This window comes from Ochotona curzoniae, unplaced genomic scaffold (assembly GCF_017591425.1).
Source record: "Ochotona curzoniae isolate NIBS_2020 unplaced genomic scaffold, NIBS_Ocur_1.0 contig_2321, whole genome shotgun sequence".
NCBI lineage: Eukaryota > Metazoa > Chordata > Mammalia > Lagomorpha > Ochotonidae > Ochotona > Ochotona curzoniae.
Window position 1 is genome coordinate 12,649,815 of NW_024465421.1, and position 21,116 is coordinate 12,670,930.

Below are 21,116 nucleotides of genomic sequence, written 5' to 3' on the forward strand. Positions count from 1 at the left end.
TTTTGAAGGGCTCTTTCTGCAGCTGCCGCAGGAGGAGAAACCTCTCCCAACTGTTAAAATTGCTCCTTGGGTGCTGGGGGGGGGGGCAACCCATTGCACCTGAAGACTGGTGTCCAGTAGGTCAGCTCCAAACATATTCCAAAAGCATCCAGAAAGGGGTCATTCAAAATCCCATGGGATATTACATCATGAGCCTGACTCGCACAGGCAGACTCATTCAACAAGATTCGAGAACTTGATCAAAGACCTTTGCATCCATTTTCTGCAAATTTAGCTCTTTACACACAATCCCAACAATTCTTGCTGCTTGTTTACTGTTTTTCTTTATAATCCACCCACCTTCCTTTATCTACATTTATTATTTGTTAAACTCTAAAACCTTGCCAGTTTCATAAATGCAAAATCAACATCTCTTGGCACAGATATCAACATAAAAAACACGGAAAAAAATGTAATAGGCCTAATTGTAACTAGCATGTTAGAGAGGTGCTAAAAACCTAGTAGTAACACCAAGCTGACTCTTTATCCTTCACTCAATCAGAATGAGTAATTGAAAAGGAAATCACATTGTCACCATGCACCTGATAGATGTAGCGTGAGGGTGTGTCATCTCCTGTCACCTAAAACCACCCAGTTAAAGGCAGGTTCTCCACTCAGGATACACAAATCCAGTTGAACTCTCCAGTGAAATAAAAACCTAACTCTAGAAGTGCACAAGTCATTGGTCAAAGGTCAAAGACAAGCTGTCGAAATTGCTGGAACCAGATCAGAGATTTCTCTACTCAAGACTAGAAATCCTTAGACACCCACTAGTGAACAGTAGCAGACAAAACTCTCCTCTCGTCACGCTACAGGTCTCCTGAGCCTCACTTCACTCGCTTGGATCAGACAGGCTGATGTCAACAGGCCAGCAAGACTCAGCCATCTTCTTCTGTCCAAGGCACCGTGGGGTAGCAGAGCCCCAGAAATAGCTGGCTGGTGTGGCACGGAGCCACTACTCACAGGAACAAAGGAAAGTAAAAGCAAGATAAGATAAAAATTTTTACTTAACAGTTAGCTAGTAATGCCAGCACAGAAAGCATCTATATAGTCCTTGCTCTAGGCTTGGTCTTCTAAACTGTGTACTTGCTAATTCATAAAATCCTCACACTAGCCCTAATAGGCCAGCATAATTGCAACCCCTGCTTCACACATGGGAAAATGAGGTGCAAGCTAGTTAATTAAATTGACACAGCTAATAAGTAGAAGAGTCCAGAGTCGAACTCAGAGCAAACTGGCTTCAGGGTCAATGATTTTCATTTAAATAATAGAGAAGATTATATCACCATCTAAATGGGGAGAACAAACCAGTTCACTTGGATAGGAAAAATATTAATTCAGTTGGCATTAACCTCTATCACACACACAATGGCCTGCAACAAGAGACCCACATTTTCAAAGATGCTTTAAGAAAGATTTCGCCTTAAAAATTACAATTCAGCCAAATTATCGCTCATGGGGAAGAAAAGCAGGAAGCAGTCTTAAACTTGCCAGAGGCTCAGGTTAAAACATTAACCTGCAAGAGACAAAGTTACAGGGCAGGTATTTGGCACAGTGGTCCACATACTAGGATGCTTGCATCCCATATCGGAGTGTGCTGGCACCCCTCTGATTCCAAATTCCTGTTCATACACCTCCTGGGAGACAGTGGTGATGGCTCAAGCACTCAGGTCTCTGCCACCCCCCGGGAGGCTTGGATGGAGTTCCAGGTTCCTGGTTTTGGTGTGGCTCAGTGTTATCTGTTCTAGGCATTTGGGAAATGAACCGGCAGATAAGAGGTCTCCATCTCTTAGCCTTTCAAATAAATCAATATATGTAGAAAAAAATATATATGTATTTAATAAAAGTCCATCAACTGGTTGCAAGCAATAAAAGCAAACAACTAAACCTAGGTAACAATTAATGGAAAAAGAAAGATGAGGACTAGAAGCAATGGAGACGTGGGTTGTTTGGTGTATTTAGGAAACTCAAGGATACCATCCCACGCAAAGTTTAAAATCAAATACACGCTGCATGAGATGACTCAGTAACTGCACCCAGAGGCAGATCCGCAGCCAGAGCCACTGTACTCACTCTTCCGCCCCTCCTCTGTGACCACTGTGGACATCCCTTTCTTTCGCTCTCAGCTACAACGTTTTTGCTCAATTATTCTACATTATGAATCTCTTTTTCATGGAAGAGAGTATTCTCTTGTCTGATGGTTCACCCTCCCACAACAGCCAGGGCTGGGCCAACTCACAGCCAGGAGCTGGGAATTCAATCCAGTTCTGCCCATATGGATGACAAGTTCTTGAGCCATCACCTGCTGCCTCCACAAGGATGCATTACAGAAAGCTGGAGCCAGGGACTGGAACCAGGGATTGAACCCCAATACTTTGATGTGGGGCTGTATCTCACCCAGAAGTTTCACCATCAAGTCAAAAATTTGACCTTAACCATCTCCTGTTTACTGTCTCCACCTTAGCACTTCTGTCATTTGTTTCTTGCAGAATTTATTCAATTATTTATTATGAAAGCAGAATGACAGAGAGGGAGGGAGAAGCACACACACACACACACACACACACACTGGTTCACGCCCCAAACAGCAGCAACAGGAGGGGCTGGGCCAGGCTGAAGCCAGAAGGACTCAAATACTTACATCATCATCTGCTGCTTCCCAGGCACCTGAGCAGGGAGCTGGATCAAAAATGGGGTAGCAGGACTCCAACCAGGTACTCCAATATGAAACGCAGGTGTCCCAAGCAGCAGCTTAACCCACTGAGCCACAATGACTGCCCTGCTGCCCTCCACTTCTATGGCTTGTTCTTAGTGTTTGGGAAAAGTGCTACCCACAGGATTTCACGATTCCATATCCCTAGTAGTTTATACATCTTTTAAATGTACAAACACATGAACAGTATTTTATATTTATATTAGATGTTAGCTTTTACCTAATTCTTTCTCAATATCCTGAAGATGCTTGTGCCTTGTGCATATTAAACAAACAAACAAATGAAAAACCTCATGGTTGTATTCTTTCTCATTTCTAACTTCGCTTATTGTTACTATTTTTGGGGGGTAGATACCATAGACATTTGCCTATTTCAATTGGTTTTTACAAGAAAATTTACTTTTAAAAAATCCATGTTACCATTTTCCTCCATTCATTAATTGCTGGTCCTGTTTTTTTCCTAAGTGATTTCTTTGATTCTTTATGTTTACTTTAATCACTCCTTTAGCACTTGGGGCGGACTCCTTTGTCAATTCATTGTCTTCATCTGAGAAAGCAGCCAAGTTGCTACTGAGCCTAGCTTTGGCTACATCTGAGTAGTTCCGACAAGTAAAGCACACGGTATTGTTAGTTTTGACGATGTGCACAATGACAGTTTTGAATTTTTTTTCCCCCTGAGTGATTGGCAGGTGCAATTTTAACTCCCAAGGTTATCCATTTTGTGATATGCAAGACATAGCAATATAAACATGTTATTTGGTAATATGAAAGTATAGAAAAGCAGAGAGAGCCCAAGAATTGAAAATTGGTTGCCTCCATTAAGCAGGAATCAGAATGCAGGGGATTGAGACAGTGGGCTGCTCCTTTGTGTTAGGCCTTGGGATGCTATTTCACTGTTTACTATGGAGACATATTGTGTTGACAGACGTTAATATCACAAACATAGTGGAATATTGGGAGAGAAGCAGATTTGAAATCCCTGTGCAACATTACCTTTTGTCACATCTTTGCCCAGATATAAAGATACTAATTAAATATGCAGAGGAAGGCTGGTGTGGTGGCCCTGTGGATTAAGCTGCTGCTTGCATGGAATTTCAAGTCTCAGCTACTTCCAATCCAGCTCCCTGCTAGTACACTTAGCAAAGCAGCAAAACATGGTCCAAATGCTTGCACCCCTACATCCACACGGGAAACCCAGAAAAAAGCTCCTGGTTCTTGATTTTTTTTTGGAAGAATCTTTCTCTCTCTCTCTCTCTCTCACTCAGTGTGTAAATCTGCCTTTCAAATACACAAATTAATTTTTTCAACAAAATGCAAAAAGCTGGCATGCTTGTGGCCTTGAGGTTAAAGCTCTCACTTGGATGCCCTTCTCCCCATAATGAAGCACCTGGGTGGGAGCCCCTGCTCCACAAACAGGTGCTTCTTCTCCCGCCAAGAGGCAGTGGGTGATGGCTCAAGTACTTTGGGTCCCAGCATGCATATGAAAGACCCAAGCTGAGTTCCTGGCTCCAGTCTAGCGCAGCCTCAGCTATTGCAGGAATTTAAGATGTAAACCAATGGAAGGCAATTCTCTCTCCTTTTCTTCTCTCATGAATAAATAAAAAAAAATTTTTTTGAAAAAAAAAATGAAAAGAGAAAACATCCAATAGGGAAATATTGAACTGAAACATTCAGACACCAAACACAAATAAATATTTTTTAAATACCGGTCAAAAATTTTGAGCTTGAAGGAGTTAGTATTGAGGCATGAGGATGGCAAAGATGAAAGGCGTTACTCAGTGCTGAAAAGATTGCGAGAGAAATCCCTTTAAGACTGCTGGTGAAATACACACGCCTTAGTCATATTATCAAAGGGACAGGGAGAAGCTGGCAAGACACGGAAACTTGGAATATTTGTTTTAACACGGGACTAAAAGATGTTTATTTTGGCATATAATTTTTGCACTCCATGCATAGCAGAGATCTTCAAAAAATTCAATCTTTTGCAGCAAATAAATGTATCTTTTAATCCATTTGCACATGAACTTTCTGAAGGACCTCAATTGTATCAAAAATTGATACTACCTTTTTGGCACGCTTATTTCACACAAAAATTTTCCCCTGTGAAAGATTTCTCCTGAGGAGGGAAATTGGGGTTAAATACTGGTTGCTGTCCTTTTCATTTTCTAATAATAAAAGTGGGGACAGTATTAATGACCACTACTAGGCGTTCTGGTTAAGTGGAGCACGCAACTAAAATGAAATGTGGTTTGATAATAGCTACACTAGGAAATCTACAGCCACCTCAAATGATTTTGCAGGTGCAAATTTATTGGCACGCAAAGACCCCCCCATATCAGATGCTAAGTGCAAGCTGTAAAATGGTATATAAAGCTATGCTACATACTGTATATATGGGCCCACAACAGTATAAACTACTATGTAAGACACATTTTTTAAAATATTTTTTTATTGGAAAGTCAGATTTCTAAGGAGAAGGAGAGACAAAGAGAAAGATCTTCCATCTGCTGGTTCGTCCCCAAGTGGTTGCAATGGCTAGAGCTGAGCTGATCTGAAGCCGGGAGCCAGGAGCTTCTTCCAGGTCTCCCATAAAAGTGCAGGGTTCCAAGGCTTTGGGCCGTCCTCCACTGCTTTCCCAGGCCACAAGTAAGGAGCTGGTTGGGAAGTGGAGCAGCCAGGACACGAACAGGCACCCATAAGGGATTCTGGTGCATGCAAGGCAAGGATTTAGCCATGGGTTATGGTGCCGGGCCTAACATATAATGCTTCATATGTGGGCACAAAACAGAATTAGGACAGCAATGACAACTATGAGTACAATTTTGGGCATTTTCTAATTATGTTGTCAGTTTCCTAATTTTTCCATGATGTACAACTTATAAATTAATTTGTGAAAGAATATATTTACACAGTACCAAAAAATATACAAATGTCTAGTGAAAGTCTTTCTCCTTCCCCTGTTTTCCCTCCCTTACTCCCCCAAGGAAGCTGCTGCCATTAGTTTCTTGGGTAACCTTTTCTGATGTATTTACAAATGAAGAAGAACATTTAAATATAAATCATTTCTTTCCCTCTTGGAGACAAAAGGTAGTACATATTTTGTTTCCACTTTCATATTTTTCTTTTAAAATAGATTTATTTGAAAGGCAGAGTAACAGAGAGAAGTGCAGAGACCGTGATACCCTGCACGCACTGGTTCACTCCTCCAATGGCTACAACAGCTGCATCTGGGCAAGGTGGAAGCCAGAAGCCATGAACTCCACCAGGGTCGCCCAGATGAGAGGCAGTGACCCAAGCACTTGAACCACGTCACCTGTTACTTCCCAGGACCGTTCGCAGGGAGAGGGAAGTGAAGCAGAGGCAAGGATTCAAACTGGCCCTCTGATACACGCATGGTCATCCCAAGTTGCAGCTTAACCTGCCGCCTCACACTGCCCACCCCGTTTCGTTACTTTTCTCAGCTCAGCCTATATCCTTCGTCATTGGCTATGATCAGTTCTACCACGTGGATGTTTGTTTGTCCGTTTAGTGACTTAGAGATGAATTACCACAGCAAATCCAAGTATCTATTGGAAACCATGATGGTGACGGACCTCAGACACCCTCATACAAACACAGTGAGATCATCACTATTTTTCACATAGGTAAACACGAATAACCAAAACTAACCTCACAATGGACTAAACAGACCAACAGCCACGGAAGAATGGTGAAGCTAAGAAACATGAAACAGGGCTGGGTCTGCCCGATCGCTAGAAATCACACTCTGCGGAGAGATGGCAAAAGCCTGTCGGTCACTGTGTTCTATAGCCACGGGATGCATTTCTAAAAAGAAACTTTTCTTCTTTAATGTTTTTAAAAGACTCATCTTTTAAAATCTTTTAAAAGATTACACACAAAGGTAGACTTGTCATTCTGTTTCATTCTGTGCATTTTAACACACATGGACTCACTTGCCCACCATCACCATCAAGATACACAGCAGGTCCCTCAGGGTGTCTCCATAGAGCACCCTGGAAGAGCCACCTTCATCTGCCTTTATATGACCACCCCCTCCACTGCTCTGAGCCCTGGCAACCACTGACTTGTTCTTCATCGCTTGAGTTTTGCCTGTTTGAGAGTGTCATATAAATGGAAATATACTGCACATAACCTTTCTTTCACTCGGCATAATGCCTTTGAGATTCATCCAAATCATAGTGTTTTTAAGCGGCAATAAACAAAGGTTTAACATAGGTGACTTGAATTGGAATTGTAAACAAACTGTGTTAGCTCTTGGGTCATATATTAGAGAGCAGATATTGGAATTTATCAAATGTAGAGTCCAGATACAAACGATGCAAAAACCAATCTGGGGGAAAAAAAGATCTAAAAATATTGCAGTGTTGGCTCTTTTCCTCCTGTTCTTCATGTCTGCATTCACTTTCCCATAATGCCCCCATCGATTTGCAATTTAAATTGGAATCACAGCTTTTTAAACTACCCAGACTTCGTAATGTCAGCCAGTCTCTCCCAAGCTGTTGATGGGCCATGACAACCATATATGATAAAGTGATATAGTGATATCAAACTCAGAGAAGTCTAGGTTCCTGGTTCAGCATTTTACCATCAGTGATTAAAAAAAAAATAGATGGTTCTTGATATGAATTGAAAGACTAACTTAACTATCATTAGGAAACAATTAGCTCTCCTTTTTCATTCTGTCCAGGTCTCCTGACCACATTATGGACATGATCTTAGTTGCTGAAACGTTGCTAATATCTCTCTAATACTTTTTGGTGTCCTTCTTCAGCACAGAAAGAGGCTGCCTGCCACACAGGGCGGGAGCAGCAGTATCTGGCTGGAGGTGAACTGTACTGTTGGGTTCTCACTGCTTTTGCCTTTATGACCCCTTTCCATTTCTGGCAAGAGAAGGAAGCCCCACTTAGGATAAGGGTAGAAAGTTTCACGTTTAAGTGAATATAGTGGAGTCAAAGGTCTAAGTGAACTTGACTAGATCATAAAGTCAATGACATTTGCATATCCTCTCCCAAAGTGTCCATGATGAAAAAGACTAGGCACGGATGTCAATATTTTGGACACTGAAATAATCTTGTCCTTTAATTCCTCTTTCCCTGAACTTTTTGAAGGACCCTCCTATACCCAAAACACAAAAGGCTGAAGGCTGGGAAACAATGTGTCAGATTTTACAGAGAACTTTGATGGCTGTACATTTGATAAAGCTTACAGACAGACTGCCTAGGAAACAAAGTAAAGCCTGTATGATTTCCCAGCTCCTCTGCCAGTGGCTCAACTATCCAGCCTCTCAACCCTTATCATGCAAGCAAACTTTCCTTTGCATCAAACCATCACTCTGTTTGAAAGGGAATTGTGTCATCTGTGATATTATCTTTGTAGATATTGGTTCTCTGGAAAGGCAGCTGCCTTCTCTGCTCGAGCACTTTTTTTTTTCCCTCCAGCTTCCTCTGCTGACCAATCTAGCATCCTTCAGTCACTCTGCAGGTGCCAATCACCAATCAAGGCTAAACAGAAACTCTTCTAGGCTGATCTTTATGACCCACCTCTGTTCATCCCATAGCCTCTCCTTGTCAACAAGAGTGGCCTGCAAGTGGGACCCCCATCTCAATCAGACCACCAGAATCAGAGAGGCATGAATTCCTGCACCGGCAACATGAACATCAGAGCACCTCTACCTTGCTTGGATAACTGATGAAAAGAGAACAATTGGAAGGATGGCGAGACTCTGAGCTGTTCTGAAGGTGGTCTTGTGAGCTGGGCAGTGATGGACAGTGGAGAGCTTCCATCCCCTGGAGAAGCAGGATGGAGCAATGCCACAAACTCACAATCCTATGTTCTGCGGGCATGTCCATGAGTGACAATAAAGCATGGGGAGAGAGTACAGGCTCCTTCCCGGAAGTCCACATCCATAACTAAATGAGTTCCCCATCTTGGCTGTAGATTCTGCTCATCACTGGCTCAACTGGTAAGATCCCCATTTTCTTCACATCGACAAACGTCCACACTATGACAGGGAACATCTCTTGTCTTCCCTGCTTGGCCAAGGACTTGTTGATGACACACTTCCTTAAAACATGATCCTGGAAGGGCAGTCCACAAGAACAATAATAAAATCGAACATGTGCTTACTGCACCCAATCACCACAACAGCCCACTGGGTGGGAAAGCATGCAAGCATCCTTCCCGCTCCTCATATACGAAAAACAGAAGCTTAGAATCACGAAAATCATGAAGCTACCTATCCCACAGCAAATAAGTGGCAGGAGCGGGATTAAATGCCAGCAGCGCCAGTTTCACAGGCCTACTGTGTGCCATGAAAGATTCCAGGTTATACCCAGTCCACCAACTTATCCTCTATGGTCTAAAAATGTCCTGGAAAAGTTGTGAATTGGGGAGAGACAATTACACATTGAGCACTTTTTTTTTTTTTGAAGAATGTCATATCTGAAGCCTTTTTTTGGAGAACAAAACAACTGGGAGATCTGACAATACAGGACCAGCCAAAAAAAAATTTAGAAATCAATTGGAAGTGACTATTGGAGCAAGTATATTTTCCAAAAGAGACTTATCCGAATGTCTCTTATGCTGATCATCCCTCAGCTGACTTCGCTCGTTCACGTACATGCCCAGAGTCCTTAGGGATACCAAGTTGGATTCTTTCACCACTCCAAATTGCTTCTCCATAGCAAAGAACTCTCTGTGGCCCAGCCACTGCTCCTACTTCCTGAAACAGCTCAGCTTTTCTTTCCTGAAAGCAGTCACCAGGACCAAGTAGAGGAGCTCAAAAATTAAGCCATGCTTGTACAGTTGTCATCCGAATGGCACCCACATTTGATATCTGTCAATCGCTTTGTTGAAAGAACCTCCCAGAGCCATCTGTGTCTAGTTCCTCCACTTCTGTCCTGGCGGGAAAGAACCACTGAGTGGAGTCAAGTGCTTTCTCCCCTGGCAAAATGACTGGCATAGAGAGCTGGCCCAGTTACCCAAGAATTTCTGGCTAACGGAGATGTCTGTACTAGAGGAAATATGAGAAAGGGCACCTAAAGTGGGAATTGTGCCACCACAGAGCTTTGCAATGACTTAACTCATTTTTCATGGAATTAATAATTCATATCCCACACTGTTTCAGCGCGAAGTGGCCATAAACTGTAGAGAGTTTAACCATCCACTTCTGAAAATGGGGATTGATCCTAGGAAATGCTACCTCCACTTAAAGCCATCTTGCCTGAACAAAATGAAGGCTGGTAGATGATTTCATATCTTCATTAAAACCATCAAAGCAGAAACACACGGCAAAGAGGCTGCCAAGGCAGGGAACATTTCTTCCTGCTTCAGCAGCGTTGGGGAAGTCAGGGAGATTCAGATCCCGATAATCTCACAGGAACGCATGGCGGTGTTCAATTCTGTTTGATGGAAGCCCCCTAAAAATCTAGTAATGTCATCAAGGCTGCCACCTCACCATCACGCACGTCGATGAGGCTGGAACAATAGTGAGAAGCTGGGTGGCATACATTGAGTGACACATGCTTTTCCTGGGTTAGAGCTGAGCTAATTCAACCTTCAAAACATCTCAAAGGGTTACCTAAGAAGTCTGATTATAAAAAGAGAAAGTCAAAAAAACATCTCACAGGAAAGAGGACCCTGCCATCGCCCACCTATTGGGGTGTAAAGACTCCAAGCTATAGTAGGACAAAGGGTTCTTTTCTTTGGTTAGCACAGGGACACCTATAAATAGACCCTTGACCAGGGACTGTACCAGAAGTTTGTTAGATTCAGACCTCGGTCCTTGGCTTGACAGGGTCTTTGAAAGATGCTGTCATCATCTCTAGCAGCTGCTGTACAGTTACCCCCCGCATCACCACCACCAACTTTACAGAATCCTGTTACACCTTGCTCCTACGCAGTTCATGAGCAAGTTCTGCAACCTGTACCCCTACATGGTCTCCAGCATCTGCCCATCTCTCCCTCTTCCCTCCACCCTTAGAGGAAGGAGCTCCCTGTGCGCTCTTACCATTGCAACTACGAGACTCCTGGACAATTTTCCTGCTTCCGTTCTTACTTCCCAACATAGCTGCCTGTCCAAGAGATCCTTCTAAAATACAAGGCAGATCATAAAACCCCTTAATTCAAAACAATCCAGTACCTCCTGCTTGTACATGGGCTGGATGCCAAAGTTCTTACAGTGACCTAGCGGGTTCTGCTCCATCCGGCCCCTGGTCCAGCCACCGCCTGGTTCACTGCACATTAACCACACTGTCCCCCAGGTTTCTCTCCATCTTGCCAGCTGTCCTTCTGTCCCAAGAGTTGTTGTATTTAATTGTCCTCTACTAGAAAGTTCTTCCTTCAGATCACAGCATGGCTCCTCTGTTAGCCCCTTCAGGTCTTTGCTAAAATACCACTTCCTCACTGACACCTACCCTAAGCACCCATTTTTTTTTTTAAACTTAAAGCCCAAGGCCGACATGGTGGCTCAACAGGCTAATCCTCCATCTGCAGCATCAACATTACATATGGGCACCAGTTCTAGTCCCTGCTGTTCCACTTCCCATCCAGCTCCATTCTTACAGAATGCAAAAGCAATGAAGGATGGGCCCATTGGCATAGAAAAAGCTCCCAGCTCCTGGCTTTGACTGCTCTCAGTTCTAGCCATCTCCCTGTTTGGGGAGTGAACCAGTAGATGGAAGTTCTTTTTCTTTCCTTCTCTCTGTAAATCTGCCATTCAAATAAATATAAACAAATCTTTTAAAAACACCTTGATTTCCTCTCTCCACCAAGTCCTCTCGCCTCCTTCCCTGTGTTTCTCCTGATCACAGGGAGATCACAGGAGGTAGACATGCTCTCCTCCTCTGTCTGGTGGGCCATCTCCTCTGCAATCATACATAGACATCTTGAGGGCAGGGATTTCTGTCTGTTTCACTGCTCTTCCCACAGTGACTACAACTCTTCCTGGCACACAGCAGGTGCTCCAGAGATAATAACGGCCCCATTTTGAGCTCTAGAAAACAGCTACAAAGAAGAGAGTCAAGATTTCATAATGAGAAGACCGATAGTAATTTTTTTAAAAAGTGACCAGGGACTGCTGTTGTAGTATATCAGGTTAAGCATCCATCTGCAATGCTGATATCCCATATGGGTACCAGTTTGAACCCTGGCTGTTTCACATCGAATCCAGCTCCCTGTTAATGCTCCTGGGAAAACAGTGGGGAAAAAAACGAGTTGGACCTTTGCATTCACTTGGGAGATCCAGAAGCATCTCTGGGCTCCAGGCTTTGCCCCAGTCCAGCTCCAACTGCTGCAGCCACTTGGGGAATGAACCAGTAGATGAAAGATTCTCTCCCTCCCCATGTGTCACAGAACAGAAGAACAGGATTGATGTACCTCGCAAGTTTTTAAAAATTTAAATAAAACAGTAGCAGAGAAAGAAGAGGAAAGACAGAGAAGAAAAGAGATCTTTCATACACACGTTCGCTTCTCAAATGGCCACAACGGCCAGGTTTGCTTCAGGCTGAATCCAGGAACCTGGAACTCCATTTGAGCAACCCACATGGGTGGCAGAAGCCCAGGTCCTAGAGCCATCATCTGTTGCTTTCCCAACCACCTAAGCCAGGAGCTTGATTGGAAGCCATGCAACCAGAACTTAAAACTGGCCTGTAAGATAGGATGTTAGTGTCACAAGCATCCTGAGCATTTTTTTTTTAAGGGACATCCTGTCTCACATGAACATCAAAACAAAAACCCTGAGCTACCGCACACAGGGACTGATTCTGTGCTAGAAACACACCTCTCCCTGACATCTGGGATGCTAAGATACCCGTGGTGTGTAACAACCCAGGTAGATTTGATCACTGTAGGAGAAGTTGTGAATTTTGTACCAGGGAAAATAATGAGAAATCCCCATCATGGACTTGGAGATTTGTCTTTTCTTCCTTTCATTCTCTGCTGTACCCTTTCTCTGGCAAACTCTTCGCTCCTTAAAGCTACACTCCCTTATAAATATTGCAGATGAAAACCTTTCTCTTAATGCTCAGATTTGTTCTGAGTTTTCCTAGGCTTGTCTCTCCCAATCATTAACACATCAAAGGAATGTGAAAAGCTAGAAACATCATTAAAACCTAAGCTGGGTTTTGTGCCAACCCCAGGAGTGTGTCTGTGCCCTCATGTCCGGCATATTCCCCCCTCTTGGCGATTTCACAGTGACACAGACCTATGGAGTAGTGCTGAATCACACGGTGAGAAAGTTGGTGATCATTTCTCCTTCATTTTCATTCCACTTGATTACATCAAAGATAACAGGCCCATGTTCATATCCCTCTGTTTTTAACTGTTCCTGCAGGCTTGGAACATTTCAGCCGCACCAGTCAGCAGAAATTCAATCATACTGTTTTGCTTTCTACCTATTTTTATGCGTACATTCTAATTATGGTGTGTGACAAAGGCTTTCCGTTTAGGGTGAGTTTAAAATAAAGTTGTTTTTTAAAAACAATATTTATTTTAACTATATTTGCACAGGATGTTTCAGGTCTACAAATCCTTCTGTCTTTAGAAAGATGCATGCCAACAGATGCCTGTAGTTGCTCCTAGCAAGAGGAACACCACAGCCAGAAGACAGGGCAGAAGGGAGAAAGCTCATTTCACAGAATACCCTTGGTCACTTTTGAATTGCATGGAATGAACACATGATCTATTCCGAATACATGCATTCATGGGAAAACCAATCATCTCTTTACGAAAAAAAATCACAATTTTTAAGTGAGCTGCTTTTAACAAAAACATAGAAAAGAGAAGCAGGTGTTTGATGTAGTGGCTAAGATATCACAATTCACAATCCACGATCAAGTGCCTGCTCTACTTCCAATCCAGCCTCCTGCTACTGTGCACCACAGGAAGGGAGGCAGGTGATGCTGGCTCAAGCACTTGGGCTCCTGCCCATGCCTTATGGATGACTCAGATGGAGTTGCTGCCTGGATTTGGCCTGGCCCGGTCCTGCACATAGCGAGTATCTGGGAAAAGTGAACCAGGAAGCAGAAGATCCCTCTGCCACTGTTTCTGTGTGTATGCCTTTCCAATAAAATTGAAACAAGTAAATAAATAAAACCTTATCGTGTTTTTTTTTTACATTAAGAAAATCTAGTAGAACTCATGCCAAATTTGGCAAATATGATGAAGATGGTACGGGAATGTCTGGAATCTGTGTCATTATTTGGGGAAAGGTCCACTTAGAGGAGATGCCCCTCATCTTCATGCCTGGGGAGCATTCACAGGAGCTGGTGGCCACGGGCATTGAGGTGCAAACACTGCCAGTTCCTCTTTGGAAAGTTGGGGACGACACACTTAGTTAACTCATGCCAGGAAATCCAAGTGATGCTCAAATCCTCAGCACATCTGGCCCATGTCCCTGACACAATGTGCTCCCCTGTCCCCCGTTCTGGCCCTTTATCCCACTGAACAAGCCCCTTGGGAGTGCAGCATTGGACCAACAGCCCAGCCGTGCAGTCTGACAGGCAGCAATTACCTGTGAAACGCTAAGTTATTTCCACTCACTGGTGACTTTTACCCACCCTGTCAAGCTGCCCGTGGACTACAAAGCACTTCAGCCATCCGCGCAGCCCATTAGGAAGAACAAAGTGGCAGCAGAGCTGGCCTACAGCAGCCTGGCACTGAGCCTGGCAAATGGTGGGCGTTTGACAAACAAATGGATTAACCCGCCCTGGAGTTAGCACTGGTGGAGATGGGAGCCCTATGAGGTTAGGCTGGCTGTATGACCTTTCAGGACCCTCCAGCCTAATTCACAACAAATGGCTGAGCCTCATACACAGACGGCCTCCCCTTCAAGTCCTCTGGTGGGTTGGGATCCAGGGGAAGCAGTGTGCCTCCTCCCCGTCTACACCCATTCTGCCACTCCATCATTCCCAGCTGACACATGGAGGTCTAACCAAAGGGAAGGAGAATAGCCCTGCACTCCCGATGCACGAGCACCTCCAAGCACACATGTCATGCAAGCAGCAGCCTGCAGAGCTGAGACTGCGCAGAGCTGGAGAGACTCTCGCAATGTGCCTTCTGGTCTGCAGGAAGTGCAGTGAGAGCCTCCTTCAGCAGCCCATGGGGAACACGCCTCCCTGTCACCATTGGGTCCCCTTCCCTCCAGGTGAGGATCTGTCCCATACCTTCCATGAGAGATGCTTTCATTCAAAGAGAGGACATGAGTGGCACTTCAATGAGTCCTAAACGAGTGTAGCTCCTAGGCCAATCAGAAAAGACCCGAGCTGGGTCTGAGAATCACTCCTGCTGTGTCAGGCATTCACCAAGGAGTTGCTGATTCTTTAGAAGGTCCAAAAGAGAACAGATCTCAGGATGGCCACATCTGAGCATCCAGCAGCGGGGAAGGGTTCCAGCTAATACTGAAGCACTGTATTTCATTGCCTCCAAGGCACCATCCATCACATCACACATCCTCATTTCAGAGGTATTCAAATGTGAGACAATAGTATTATGCTTCTCAGAATCCCTGGTCAGTGCTTTTGTCACACTGTCACATCTAAAACAATCTTACCCCTTCATACTAACTGAAAGCTCTGGGGTTGGCTGCATCTTCTGCACCTCAGCATCTGTACTCTCCAGGCTTTGGGGAAATCTTGTTTTTCATTCCCAGCTCCTTTTGAAACTCCAAGGGGAAATTAACTCGGCTCTTTCAAACAAGATCCCTCAGCAAGACCAGTTGTACTTGCCCATTTCCAATGTTCCACTGTGCCTGGCAAGAACTATATATGTGCTGGAACTATGATACCTCCAGTGTGCTGGGAAGCTGACAGAGAGCTGCAAGATGGATGGGGATTTATGGACTCAAGGGTTTCGTTTCACCAGAGCGGGTGATGTTCTTCTGAACCAAGGCAGGAAAACTCTTTAGGAAGATGCAAGTCTGCAGATGCGCTGCATTTGTGAAGGTGCGTGTGATTGCATGCTTAGGGGGATGCGCACTTGTGCACTAACGGTGAGCACAGATCCACCTGCTTCATGTGTTGACCAGTTGGTTAGAAGATTACCAAAAAGCCTTTGCATTAACTACTTCCTAGAAAATGCCCTTCTTCCTGAAGGTTACCTCTCCCACGTTTTGTTTTGTTGTTAGAATTTTACATGGAATGAGCTCGCTTATGTGAAAAATCTCATTCTAGGCTTTTTAAATTCTCTTTCTTAGATTGTCTGCCTCTAGGGCACATATTGTGTCTTCTTTCCTTACGTTGTCCTAAGAACATCATTGATGCTGAACAAATCAACAGTCACACACTTGTGAAATGGAGTCTGAAATTTACAGAACAGGGTCATCTATTAAAATTTGGACACGAGAGTATTGAGTCAATTATCACATATTAGCTTGCTCTTGTTGGCATTTTAATACATTTGGAAAAGATTCACTGCTTCCCTCTCTACACACACACACACACACACACACACACACACACACACAGCCCTGGCAAACCAGCAAAACTGAGAACACTTGAGGCAGAATTCCATTTCCCCAGAGACTGAGAAAATTACTAGACATGGCACAACTTAAGTCCCTGAAAAAAGAGGAAGATATTGACTAGTCTATCTCACACCCAAGCTTGGTAATGCGATAATGTCCTAAATACAGCACTGAGTTTGGAAACGCATTTTCACAGAGATTGTCTTACTTGATTCTCATCAGACTGCAAAGCTGGCTGGGCCTCATCCCCACCTTAGAGTTGAGCAAACTGACACCCAGAGATGTGAAGTGACTTCTTCCCAGTGTAGAAGGTAGGTGGGGAAGCAAAAAGGAAAAAGAATGAGAAAGCAAGGAACTGCTTTCCTAGCAATTAATTTTTGGGCCCCATTCAGTAGTATTAGCACGGACAGAAACTAACTGAATGCTAATAGTATGAGCAGTGATAACTGCCTGTGTTGCTAGTTCAGAAGTAGTTATCATAGTAGCATTGGGGTAAAGGACCTCCTGGAACTTCACATGCCAAGGGGATGCCCAGGTTACCTCCATGAATTGAAAACATGTTTCAAAGACGGTGAGAGCAGGTCCCATTTGATGGCAAAGCAGTCAGGACCCAAGGGCACCACGCTGCTTCAAATCACACAGCACTTGGTGGCCACCCTTGGTCTTCTGGTTCCCTGGTGTCACCTTTCTGTCCAGATGACTTGCAGTTCCTACCCTGTGGGGCCAGCTGTTACCTTGGGGAGGAAAGTTAAAGAGGAAATCCCAAACCAAGTCCACAGGGGAGGGAGGCATCCCAGCAGCTATCCAGAAAGGTATCAGATGGGAGGGATCCTACAGCAGAGGGCGGGGCTCTGTGAGGTTGGCCTGCCTGGGCTGGTTCCCCAAAAGAGGCTCGGGCTAGAAGTAAAGAAAGTGGGAGTTCTGTGTCCTATTTTGCCAGGCTGCTGGCTATACTGTTTGCCTTCAGCATCGAAGTCCCCATTGCCCATGGGAAGAAATTTTCCCTTTGGGCTAAGGGTTTAAAGTTGTTGAGTTTTCCGTTGGAAGTCATTGCTTCACCATGGGCAAATCAGAATAACAGCCTTTACTGACAACTCTGCAGCATCACTTTGGGAAATAAGAAGTCCAACCCAGTGGGCAGTACAAGAACTCCTTGGTCATGTGGATGCGTTGGACACTGGCTTTGTCATGGCAAGCTGTGAAAGGATAGGGATCCTGATAGGATACTGTCACCTGTGCCATCTGTCTCATGAAATTCAAAAGAAAGATGGCATGGTTTTTAAGGATCCAAGAAATTCGCATCATCGCTTCAATTCATGCTCAACACTGGGATGATCATAAAGGGTCAAAAACACACGGAGAAGTGCCCTGGAGATGAAAGAAACTGCATCCTAATGGGCAGTAGCGCCTTGCACAGAAAAGGCAACCCACAAACGAAACCCTTGATTCAGACTGTCCATCTGTGTCAGTGAGAAACACTGTGCGGATGCTGTGGGCTCCTACCCTTCCAGGCAAGTGCTGGAGACAGGATGACTATGATTGACCGGACCTTTGCACAGTCTTTCTTATAGAAACCCAAAAGAGGAAAGCGGGGAGGAATGGAGAGAAAAGTGGAGCTGTCAGAGTGCTTGATGTTAAATAAAACCTACCAAGACTAAGCTGAGAATTTTAGCAGAATCCAAATGTGCTAAAAAAAAAAAAAAAAAAAAAAAGATATGGCTCCCATCTCTAAGGTTCACAGCTAAGCTGGCTTAGAATCACACATGCCAAGGTTAAAAATAAAAAGCAGCCATCCCTGAATGACATGGGCTCTGGGAAGGAAGGCTGAGGTGTGCTGTTTGGTGGCGGTGGCAAAGAGAGAAGGGAGTGGGCAGAGCCTGGGTTCCAAGTGCAGGTGTTTATCGGACCGCACTCTCTGAAAGCCAGATTTCACAGTGTTGCTATTTTGCACTTAAAAGACTCTTCAGATTGGCTAAAGGTTTTGTAATGATTTTCAGATTCCCCATCCAGGAAGCCCTGGCATGCATGTGAATGTGGCCATGGCTGACCCACTGCAGCAAGTCTCTGCTGCTCATCACATTGACTTCTGTCACCCTGGGGTCAGGCACAGTGTCACACACCTACCTGTGGGTTACAGCTTCAATGCAGAGAGCCAACAGTCTCGACATAGAGCCAAACCCACCCCTGAGTGCCAACATTCCACCAACTGCACACAACATTGCTGGGACCCAGTGTGTCTGTCTCCTGAGGAGGGTGCATGACACATCCCTTGCCCCCACAACCACAACCACTGCAGGCCAGGTTTCACAGGCAAAAGAGGCCACGTCAGTCCCTGCAGTGCCAGCTTCTTTGCAAATCCAGGACCCGCTATGAAGAGTTCAGCGAGGTCTTCTTTCTAATGAAGTTGGCCTTGGTCCAATATAAACATGACCTCCACTGCCTCAAGGTTTCTTTAAAATGAAAGGAAGCAGCCTCACTGGGCAGGGGATTCTAGGAGGTCTTCAGGGGGGCAGGTGGACCACTGTTCACCTGTGACCCAGGAACTCCATACATTTTGCCACCCGAGGGATGCCCTGATCAGGCCACATACTGGCCACCCTACACTTCAGCGTCATGCATTGAAGAGGCTCACAGTGCTGCCAGACACCATCAGCCCAGATAAGTCACCCCTGGCAGTGCAGCAGAGAGCAGTCTCCACGTGACTTGGTCAGCCTTACCCTGAGATGCCCACTGGGATTCCCAGGCCCACATGTGTACAGGCATCACCCAGTGTCGAAGTTTCTTTTCTAGTGCAAAGACCTCAGAGGCAACCATGGCAAAAAGTCACTTTTTGCTGTCTGTGGTGATGAAGGGGGAGAATCAAGGCTGGGGCAGTTTAAGGAACTTGCCCAAACTAAGCAAACAAGCCAAGACTAGTATCCGAGGTTCTTCCCATGTGCTCCAAGACCACCGTCCCCAGGGCTGGAAGCAACTGAGGGTCTGGCCCAGGTACAGCAGGAAAGACCTGGCCACTGAGAATGGGATCCCCTTAAGGGCTCCTTCGCACTCCGAACCCTGGGCTGCTGTCCTCACATTTGGTCTGAGCTCCCGGGGAAGGGGTTGGGGTTTCTCCCAAACACAGCCAGGCCCCCAAGGATCTCTATTCTGACTCACTTTGAGAAGGGTGCCCCCTCCCCCCAGGGCACCATGGAGCAGGAAGAATTTTCCCCAAGTCGTGATGGGAGTGCGTTCTGGCCGGCCCCTTCCTTGGAACCCCTCTGGGCACAGAAAAAGCCCTCCAGCCCACAGCGAGGGTGGCCTGTGGCCCTTCCTTCTTTTTCTAGCCAATCCTAGTGGAAACGCCCTTGGTAGGGCAAGACCATCACTGGGAAGTTTTCGGCAAATCTTTCTGCCAGGGTCCCAACACGTGTCCGCCTAACTCCACACAACCAGCGGGAGGAAAGAGAAATCGCAGGGAGCCGGTTCCTAGGGGGTAGCCCATGGGAGACCCTTGGAGCGCAGTGGGGAGGAAGCGCCTTACCTGTACCAGTCTAGTCCTCGGCCGTAGTTCCTGTCGAAGAAGTGGGGCTCCGTGCCCAAGGCCCGCACGTCCGGGTGCACACGGATAAACTCCAGCACGGCCCGGGTGCCCCCCTTTTTTACACCCACAATGAGGGCTTGGGGCAGCCGCTTGGTTCCCAGCTTCGGCGAGCCCGAGTGGTTGGAACCCGAGAGGCGAGGGGCGGGCACGGCGGCGGCGGCGGCGGCGGAGGGCGCGCTGGGAGCGCTGGGCTCACTGGGCGTCGGCCCAGGGGGATCGCAAGGGCGGGACTTCGGGAGAAGTTTCTGGCCGCCCGCGCCGGGCCCGTGGAGGCAGCGGGGCGCTCCGAGAAGGCGGCTCCGGCCCAGGACGTCGCAACAGCAGAGGAAGCTGTAGCACAAGTAAGTGCAGGACAGCGACAGCGTGAAGGCGAAGAGCAGCCTGCGCGCCCTCCGCGGCTGAGGTGGCCCCGCGCGGCCCAGGACCCTATAGGCCATGGCTCCATGGGCCCGCGCCGGGGGTCATGGCTTCCGAGGGACACCTGCGGCGGAGCTGCTGTGGCCCTGCGGTCGCCTAGAGGGCTGGCGCGGCGCTGCCCGGGTCGCGCGGGTCGGACGTAGGGCGCGCCGTCTTCTCCAGGCGCTGCTGCTGCTGCTGCTGGCCGGGGCGCGCACCGCACCCGGGGATCCCGGAGGCGGCGGCTCCTTGGGGAACGGGCGGCGGTATTCCCCGCATCTCCTCCTGGTTCCAGGCGATGGGGCTCCGGGCAGCGGGACGGCTCCTGGCGCTCTTCGGTTCTTACGTGCGCCGCGACCGGAGCGCGCCCAGCGCCCGAAGCCCCATTCTGGCTCCGCGGAGCGCGGCGCACGGAACGCTCGGCCGCGGCGTGGCTGTGCCTGTGGCGGGCGAGCCGGACGGTGGCGCTGGCGCCGGCCGCGAACGGGCTCCTCGGGAAATGCCGAGCTGAGCGCGCTGCCGGCTCTATTTAAGGAGTCGCCTGACGTCAGCCGCGCGGGTCCCCCGAGCCCGTGCCGCGCCCGGGGACCTGGCCCGCCCCCTGCGCCCCTCTCTTTCTCATCCCTCCCGGGGGCTTGCCTCCCCAGGCCCTTTCCCACACAGGCCTCCCCTTAAGGATCCCTGGGCAGACCGGGGCGGCGAGGGGAGGGTGTTGAGGCACACAGCATACTCCACCAGGAGGCTGGACATTGCCACCACGCTGGCCTCCGGACCCCCAGAGCTGGAAACACAGGTTGAGATTGCGCCAACATCCAGACCAAATAGAGAGACCTGGGCGCAGAAGCAGTCCCACCGCAGTGACCCACACACCCGCAAGCGCGCACACAGCTTGCACGTCCTGACCTGGA

At 46.8% G+C, this 21,116-nt stretch overlaps 1 protein-coding gene across 1 annotated transcript in view; it reads right to left on the reverse strand.

Moving 5' to 3' along the window:
• Window positions 1–20,671, reverse strand: part of HS3ST2 (heparan sulfate-glucosamine 3-sulfotransferase 2) — an 82,738-nt gene extending 62,067 nt beyond the window's left edge. Inside the window, exon 1 of the mRNA XM_040973903.1 lies at window positions 19,753–20,671. Within this exon, the coding sequence (XP_040829837.1) occupies window positions 19,753–20,249 (497 nt within the window). The 5' untranslated portion in view covers window positions 20,250–20,671. The remainder of the gene's footprint in view (window positions 1–19,752) is intronic.
• Window positions 20,672–21,116: the final 445 nt, after the last annotated feature.